The sequence below is a fragment of the Rhinoderma darwinii genome, chromosome 2 (genome assembly GCF_050947455.1).
Source record: "Rhinoderma darwinii isolate aRhiDar2 chromosome 2, aRhiDar2.hap1, whole genome shotgun sequence".
NCBI classification, from domain to species: Eukaryota; Metazoa; Chordata; class Amphibia; order Anura; family Rhinodermatidae; genus Rhinoderma; species Rhinoderma darwinii.
Window position 1 is genome coordinate 5,203,009 of NC_134688.1, and position 9,708 is coordinate 5,212,716.

At 47.0% G+C, this 9,708-nt stretch overlaps 1 protein-coding gene across 1 annotated transcript; it reads left to right on the forward strand.

Moving 5' to 3' along the window:
• Positions 1 to 5,496: 5,496 nt before the first annotated feature.
• LOC142740330 (olfactory receptor 2AT4-like) lies at positions 5,497 to 6,036 on the forward strand. Its single transcript, XM_075849878.1, is given in 1 exon segment — positions 5,497 to 6,036. A coding segment is annotated over 1 exon segment (540 nt).
• The last annotated feature ends 3,672 nt before the right edge of the window (positions 6,037 to 9,708 follow it).

Sequence of the window (9,708 nt, forward strand, 5' to 3'; positions counted from 1 at the left end):
GGCAGCTGGAAACTGCTCAGCCGACTTCAAATTTCGAGACAAAACCGGGTCCGCCTGTGCAGTAAGAACCCAAAACAAAAACCCACTTCCACCATCTTGGGATACCGGTCTAGCCACGGGAGCATCGCGGACAAGCGCACCGATATCCTCCCCTCGACCAACACCCGCAGGGCGGGCGACCGCTGCAACTCGACGGGAACACCGAACCGCTGCGTGGGTGCCTCCACATGAGGAGCACTCGTGACGGAATTTACAAGAGGCATAAAATCGACTGTGTCCTTCGTTAAAAAGCCAACAGGCTCCCGCCCTACGGACACCCCCAACCCCCCTGCCCCCACCGGAAGGGGAAGAGGCGGGGGCTGAAAGCGCTGCTGCACCATCATCAAGTGCAACCAAACATCTGTCGCTTTCGTATCCCAACCGACTTCCGGCCTCTGAGCCAGTCGCCCACGAAACTCCTCATCGTACCACCATGCGACTTATACGTGCTAAAAATAGTGTCCAAATAGACAAACAACTGCCCCGCACACTCAGGCCGAACCTTACTAAACACCCCTCCCAAAATAGCAAAGGCCTGCACCCAATTATTAAAAGACCGCACGACCCTATGTTTACCCTATGCGGGGGGCTCCTTATTCGACGCTCCTTATCGACCGTTGACGAGTCGACCGACAAAAGAGACCAAATATCAATATTATAATTTTTACTGATTTTCTCACGCATCTCTTCAGACATATGTGCACCCAAGGGAAACACGCTACAAAAATAAGAATCTCTGAAAGCAGGGACTGAAGGAGTGGACATGGAAGTGGACGCCTCCACCGCGGACCTCGCAACCACGGCCTGCGACGACGGTCCCGCGGGCAAAGAAACGGACCCTGCCACCAGAGATTGCACAGCAGACAATAAATCAATGGCAGACATGTTATCAGCATTACAAGCCCGAAGGCAGGCATACTCACCGTGTCCAGCAGCAGACGCACCTACTGGCGCGGACGGACCCACTTCAGCCGGCGTGGCAACTGGTACCACCGAAACCACCTCTGCCGTAGGGGCCGCAACCCCTGGTGCTCCAATCGAGGAACGGCGACTCCGGTCGGATTCCGCGTGAATACTCCTGCTCCCGCTCTTTGCGGCCCACCAACTATCCCATGAGACGTCAGACGACGAGTCGGATGGAGACCTCCTATACCTCCGCGAGTGGCGACGCCATTGCCGCCGCGACCGACTTCGACCGTTGACGAGTCGACCGACAAAAGAGACCAAATATCAATATAATCATTTTTACCGATTTTCTCACGCATCTCTTCAGACATATGAGCACCTAAGGTTGCCGCCGCGACCGACTTCGACCGGAACCATGGCGCCGACCCAATCCAGACCTACTAGCCCCATGTCTGCTATGGGAGCGCTGTGAGTGAATGGAACCGGGCCGTAAAGAAGAACCCGTGGCCACCACCGAAGGCCCGGGCAGGACAGGCACCACATCAGCGGGAGGGGCCACCGCCTGACGGGCCACCCGCCTAAGCAACCGGCCAGAGAAAAACAACTCTGAGCCGTCTTGGGAGCCCTCGTCCTCATTCCCCGTGTCGTCCTGCCACTCGTCATCAGACCCCCCCTCCTCACTTCCCAAACCTCCCCCTCTCCCCCTGAGGCCAGGAGCAGTGGCACGCTCCCTGCTGGCCAAGGCCTGCCCTATAGAGCCCCGTGTGTCCAGTGGGCGGGGCCTAAGACCCACCACACCCGTGGTTCTCCTGGTCCCCTGTGTCGGGGGAACCACGTCCCCCACAACGGCCACCGGAACCCCCACTGATGGAAGCACCGGCGCCGGAGGAGGAAGATGAGACGACGGGGTAGGGGCAGTACCTCGCGCAGCACCAGAATCCAACGTTGGCCGCCGCAGCCCAGCGGCATCGGAGGGAGAGAGCCGGACCCTGGCAGAGCGTCGCCGACCATCCACCTGGGAAGGAGCAGAAGCAGCCGTCTCCCGCAACAGGGCCTGCACCCACTCACTCCCCTCGGCGGCGATTGTGGCCCGCACTGCTTGAAGGAGCTGCCGACGATCCATGACCAGGAAGGAGTTTTCAGCAAAGAGGCCGTACCTCGAGGTACGAGGTCCTATATCCCTAACCCATTACCCTAACCACACCCCCTTTCCTGCCCTAACACTCCTAACTACTGACTCATCCCCCCACAGGGAAGGGTAGGGGAGGGAGACTTGACCTAACATTAACCCCTTCCCAGCAACAGTCCCTGGCTCATCGGTTTATACACCTGTGAGCCTTCATTACACTACGCAACACACATAACATCTGCGGACTTCATTGCGGAGTTTTGAATCTCCATTGAAGTCAATGGAGAAATTCCGCAATGAGTCCGCAACAAGTTTGCTACACGTCCGCAACAGCCATTGTATGCTGCGGACACCAAATTCCGCACCGCAGCCTATGGCCCGCAGCAGAGTTTTCCGCAACGTGTGCACAAACCCAACCACAAAACTGTGGAAGGCAATGGAAAAACGTGTACGCTGCGGATTTCCGCAGCGGACTGTCCGCAGCGGAATTCCAGAGCGATTCCGCCACGTCTGGTCATGCCCTAAATGCATGCTTTGATCTCAAGTGTGCGTGCTTTGGAGCGTGCAAGGTGATACGGCAGTGAAACTTTCTCAATCTCCATTAGGAACTCATATCAGGTTAGGAAGGTTTATTGTGGACACACAGAGCTCTGAATTCCTATTAATTACAGCAGTTTATATAGCCAATATGACGTATGTGTGACATGTGCACCAGTAGACAGAGAGACTAAGTGTACAATAGTAAATGTTTACATTACACAATCTATGTAAGAGAATGTTAATTTATGACATACAATGTATTCAAGATTAGGTTAATTTATGATATACAAAGTGGCACATGTCTATATAATATAATGCGGTAAACATAACGGTTAATTTATTATATACAATGGTTAGTTGAACAGATGGAATTCCTGTGACTCCCTGTCTGGTAACTCACACAATAGAATCAGTAACTTCTGGTCTCCTATAAGATATGTCATCATTCTCCATATTGATACATTAGTAAAAAGTTTAATTTCTTACATTTTCCCGATCCCAAGGTTTCAAGTGTGACTTAAGATTCAGTGTTTTGTTGTATTCACGTATTTATTTATGTTGTTCTTGCTGTAGTCTATTGATTTTATATCCACATTAGACACAATGATCTCCATTACTGCCAATGCCACCCAGTGCCCAGTGCCATGTATGTTCTCCTCGAACATAGGTTTGAGGGACCATACTGCTGTGCAGGGTGTGTGAGATTTTCCCATCTCGATGCCCAAAAAAATTGAGGACCGCAGGCTAAAAATGTAGCGAAAAGCGCTCGTAAATGAGGTTTTTTCTGCCTCCCAAAGGCGAAACGGAAGCAATAAAGGACATGCCGCTTTTTTTCCCTGCGAGCAGATAAAAGCCGCCGGGGAAGAAAAACGCTTCTGCCTTCCGCTGAAATCTATTGGGGGGGCGATTTTGACAGTTTTTTGGCACTGATTCCGAGGCGATTTCCGCATAAATATCAGCGCCAAAAAAGTCAGTGTGATCTGGGCCTTAGAAGACTGGATAGAGAGAGAAGTGTCTTGCTCTGGAACACCCCAATAAGGTTACCAAGTTGGCGACTAAGGGGGACGTCAGTTTCAGGGGTAGCACTACTGCAATAGAAAACATTCTCTAGCAACCAGGAGAATGTCTGCTCCAGTAAGGAGGGGAAAGGGAGCATAGAAAAGACTAGACAGGTCCTTTTAGTGGTAGACTGTATTATTAGTGGAGCAGATAGGGCAATCTGTCACATAGACCAAGAATGCCAAATAGTGTGTTGTCTTCCAGGTGCTCGGGTTCGGCATATCGCAGATTGGGTTGACAATTTATTGTGAGGGGCTGGTGAAGACCCAACGGTCATGGTGCACATTGGCAAAAATGACAAAGTTAGAGCTAGGTGGAAGGTCAAGGTGGAAGGTCCTAAAACATGATTTTAGAAACTTGAGTAGCAAGCTCAGTGCAAGGACCTCAAATGTAGTATTTTCAGAAATACTACCTGTACCACGTGCCACACCAGAGAGGCAGTGGGAGATTAGGGAGGTGAACAAGTGGCTAAAGAATTGGTGAAAGAAGGGTTTGGGTCCTTGGAGAACTGTGCCAACTTCTCTGCTGGCTAAAGAATCTATAGTAGGGTTGGGCTGCACTTGAAGTTGTTACCAGGCCGGATGATGGCTGGATAATGACTATAGACGTGGCTGGATGATGACTATAGACATGGCTGGATAATGGCTATAGACGTGACTAGAAGATGACTATAGACATGGCTGGATGATGACTATAGACATGGCTGGATGATGACTATAGACGTGGCTGGAGGATGGTTATAGACATGGCTGGATGATGACTATAGACGTGGCTGGATAATGATGATAGACATAGCTGGATGATGACTATAGACGTGGCTGGATGATGACTATAGAGATGGCTGGATGATGGTTATAGACATGGCTGGATAATGACTATAGACATGGCTGGATGATGGTTATAGACATGGCTGGATGATGGCTACAGACATGGCTGGATGATGGCTGTAGACGTGGCTGGATGATAATTATAGACATGGCAGGATGATGGTTATAGACATGGCTGGATGATGGCTGTAGACGTGGCTGGATGATAATTATAGACATGGCAGGATGATGGTTATAGACATGGCTGGATGATGACTATAGACATGGCTGGATAATTACTATAGACGTGACTGGATGATGACTATATACATGGCTAGATTATGACTATTGACGTGGCTGGATAATGACTATAACTGTGGCTGGATGATGACTATAGACATGGCTGGATGATTGTTATAGACAAGGCTAGATGATGACTATAGACATGGCTGGATAATTACTATAGACATGGCTGGATGATTGTTATAAACATGGTTGGATGATGACTATAGAAATGGCTAGATGATAACTATAGACATGGCTGGATGATGGTTATAGACATGGCTGGATGATGACTATAAGCGTGGCTCGATGATGACTAGACATGGCTGGGTGATGTCTATAGACATGGCTGGATGATGGTTATAGACATGGCTGGATGATGACTATAAACGTGGCTGGATGATGACTAGACATGGCTGGGTGATGTCTATAGACATGGCTGGATGATGTCTATAGACATGGCTGGATGATTGTTATAAACATGGCTGCGTGATGACTATAGACATGGCCCAACTCCATATTAACGCTCATGGTTTAGGAATGGGATATTCAACAAGCTCATATAGGTGTGATGGTCCGTGGTTCACATACTTTTGCCAAGGTAGTGTATGTTGAATTACAGTTTATATATATTTGTATGTACGTACGTAACCGGATACATTTCAGATAATTTTAAATTAAAAAATAATTATCTTATTCTTACAGATTTACTTGTAAACCTTATTCCCGGAGCCAATGGCCAACCAGTCCCATGTCACTGAGTTCATTCTCATCGGTTTCCCAGGTCTTCAAGAAAAGTTTTTCACTGTGGTTTCCTTTACGATCTTCTTTGTCTACAACGTATCTTTAAGTGCGAATATTACCGTATTCGTCTTGATCGTTCTTAAACCACATCTCCATCAGCCTATGTACGTCATCATTGCCAATTTGGCCTTTGCTGATATTCTTTTTGACACAATAACTCTCCCAAAAATAATATCCAGATGTTAGTTTGGAGATGGGTCAATTCCATATAATTTATGTTTTTTACAAATGTTTTTTGTTCACCACCTAAACCTTCTGGATTCCTTCATCATCATGTTGATGGCTGTTGATCGCTATGTGGCCATTTGTAACCCTCTTAGATACCACGACATCATCAGCAACAAAGTTATTGTCATCCTCTGCTCGTTCTGCTGGTTGACGGCAGCGGTGACTTCATTGACCGTCACATCCTGCGGGGCTCGTCTTCCCTACCTTTATTTTACATGTCATTATGACTTCGGGGATACCTAATATGTGTATGTTTTCTTTTTACCATTAAATCATTTGTATTCAATAAAAATGATTTATGAACAAAATGTCGTTTCTTGTATGTTTCTCTTTTGCATCACTATTTTATTTAATTGTAAACTTTATTGAATTATTTAGAGATATTTTCTTCTATTTAGACTTTTTTTTTTTTTTTACTATAACATAATGTATGGCATTACATTACAGTCTGTGCATAGAAAATGCCTGAGGTATTCCCTAACTCGACAGCCCCGGGGAGCATAGTCAGGCTCAGGCTGATAGTATAACACCATTAATCCCGATGATCGCTATGCCACACAGGGCACTCCTATGATTTATTTGAGCAATTTTGTTTTATTTCAAGCAATCCACAATATATAACGTTTCGGTCTTACAAGATCTTCATCAGAAAGTCTGTTGAGAAAGAATATTACAACATAATATGACATCCTGTTTAATATTGATCAGTAATAATCCTGCAGCTGATGACATCACTCATTATTTTACAACTTAATAGGGGCCTTAACCCCCTTCCCACCGTAGCCCATTTTCGTATTTTCATATTTGTTTTTTCATGCCCTTCTTCCAAAGTCCTACATTTTTCAAATTTTTATTAGCATAGCCGTCTGAGGCCTTTTTTTTTTGTGGGACAAATTATAATTTGTAATAGCGACATTATATGTACCATATAATGTACTGGGAAATTTGTAAAAATTATTTTGTGGGGTTAAATGAAAAAAACCCAGCAATTCCTCCATTAATTTTTGTTTGTTTTTCAGCGTTCACCGGTATTGATACGTTTATTCTGCAGGTCAATACGATTATAGCGATACCAAATTGATACATCTTTTTACTACTTTTACAAAATTAAAAACATTAAAAAAAAATAAAAATGCTATTTATTGGCCAATTCTGAAACCCATAACTTTTTACTTTTCCTATTGAGTTTTGTGTTTTTGTTAATACCATTTTGGGAACATGCAACTTTTTGATCACTTTTTATTTCATTTTATTATTAGGAAGCAATTTAAGCAAAAAACAGCAATTTTCTTTACGCCATATATTGTGCCGGATAAATAATGTTACATTGTAATAGTTCTGACTTTAACGGATGCGGCGATACCAATTACCTTTATTTTTTTAATTGTTTACATTACTATATTATTTTTTCTTCTATATTTACAAAAAACGTTATTTTATTTTTTATTTTTTTATGTCTTACTAGTAGACTTGAGCATGTGATTATTTGATCGCTTGCACAACGTTACAACATTTAGGTCTTACACACAGGGCAGATATGCTGCGTAAGCACACAGCATATTCGCCCTAGTCACTGCAGAGAATTCCGGCCAAAAAAACACACAAATTTTGGTGCAGTTTTTTTCCCCAGAATTTCCGCTGTGGAAATCTGCACGTAAAAAAACCAAAAGTTTAATACTTAAGTAACTATGATGACACGTCCCTCTGCCGTCCTGCAGCCGGGCTGTCATGTCCGTGGGCCGTCAGGCTCACTCACTTCCTGACCACCGCAGCCATGGGTCTGCGATCGATGGCCCCAGTTCCGCTTACCTCGGTCGGGTCCCGTAGGGTGCGCGTGCACGCTCATGCCCGCTCTTAAAGGGCCAGCACGCGCACCTGAGTTAATGTGAAAATAAGCCCATGAGTACCCTGGAATATAAGAAGGGCTCAGACCCTTACTCCAATGCCTGAGCGTTGTTGTCTTACTAAAAGTTTGTCTAAGAAAATGGTCTACTAGTGTTTCCCAGTTCACAGTGTTCCCCGTTCCTGTACCTGTATCCTGTATCCCATGCTATCCTGGTCAAGTGCCATGCTGAGCTGAAGTCGTGCTGTTCTGAGTACCACGCCTGTGCTGAGTACCACACCACGCCTGAAGTCTGCATGCTGCCTAGTCCCAGCCGAGCCTGTCTCGCTACTGTCTGAGCTGCCACAGGTACACTATACGAACTATAGACTGTGACCTGCGTCCTGTTGGCCAGCTGCGATACCGTCAAGGCGGTATGGTCCAGTGGGTCCACATACCCAACGTGACAGTACGCTCAGGCCATGGACCCCGCTGGTCGATCCAAGACCAAGATGACGTCACAAGAGATGCGGACGGATATGCTAGACCTCCAGTCTCGACAGGACCAACTCCTCCAGGCCTTGAACATTATCGCACGTCGGCAGGAGGTGCAAGCTGCCGTTCCTCCTACTACACCTCCTGGCAGTGTTGATCCTCTAACTACACCTCCTGGCAGTGTTGATCCACGATTTTCTTTGCCACTTCCTGACCGCTATGATGGAGATGCAGGGGCCTGTCGTGTATTTTTGAACCAGTGCCAAATTCACTTCATCCTGTATGCAAGGGCATTCTCGTTTGATGGCGCAAGGGTCGCTTTCATTATCTCTCTCCTCACTGGCAGGGCCCTTGCATGGGTGAATCCTATCTGGGAGAGACAAGGACCAGAGACCCATGACTTCCAGGGGTTCCGCCGGACATTTCGCACGGTGTTTGAGGAGCCTGGACGAGTCTCATCTGCAGCCACCTCTTTGCTGAACCTACGCCAAGGAGAAACATCCGTGGGTGAGTATGCCATCCACTTCTGCACCCTGGCGGTAGAACTGTTGTGGAACAATGAGGCCCTGGTGGCTACATTCTGGCAGAGACTGTCCCCTAAGATTAAGGACGAACTTGTCGCTCGAGATCTACCGTCTACCCTGAATGACCTCATCCTTCTGTCTGCCCGGATTGATATAAGGATCCGAGAATGGCTCCAAGCAGCTAGTTGGGAGGGAGGTCTTCCTAGTCCAGTCCTTACTTTGCAGCAACCCTTGCTATCCTCAGATGCCGACCCTCCTGAGGAGTCTGTGAGGATGAACCAGTTTAAGCTCTCTACCCAGGAGAGACAACGAAGATGCACCTCGGGACTCTGTCTATATTGTGGCCTCGGAGGCCATCTTTTTTTTTCTGCTCTCGGGCTCATATATGACGAGACTGACAAGACTGCCTTTGCCGAGAGTCAGCTGGTGACCTTACGTCAGGGTAAGAGACCCGTTGAGGAGTACTGTTCTGATTTTAGGAAGTGGTGTGTAGCTTCTCGGTGGAACGACCCTGCCTTGAGGTGCCAGTTTAGATTGGGTCTGTCGAACACCCTGAAAGACCTGTTATTTAGCTATCCCTCTTCTGACTCCCTAGATCAGGTTATGGCTTTAGCGGTACATCTTGACCGACGTCTCAGGGAACGATGACTTGAACGTTTTGGTGCCTTCTCCTCTGACCCACCCATGATGGCTCCCGAGGTTCCGTTGCTTCGGATGAACCTACGCAACTCGGGGCCTCCGTGTCCCCCCGACAACGTAGAGAGTTCCGCAGGAAGAATGGTCTCTGCTTCTATTGTGGGGATGACAAGCATCAAGTGAACAACTGTCCTAGGCGTAAGAATAAGCAGCCGGAAAAACTTCCGCGCCTAAGTGATCATCGGGGAGGTCACTTGGGCACACAGGTATTTCCCGTAAATATGAAACCTAATAAAATCTTGCTCCCCTTTCAGGTCTCTTTTGGTGGTAGGTCTGCTACCGGCAGTGCCTTCGTGGATTCAGGGTCTTCTGCTAATATCATGTCTGTGGAATTTGCTATGTCTCTAGCTATGCCATTGATTGACTTGCCTAAACCTG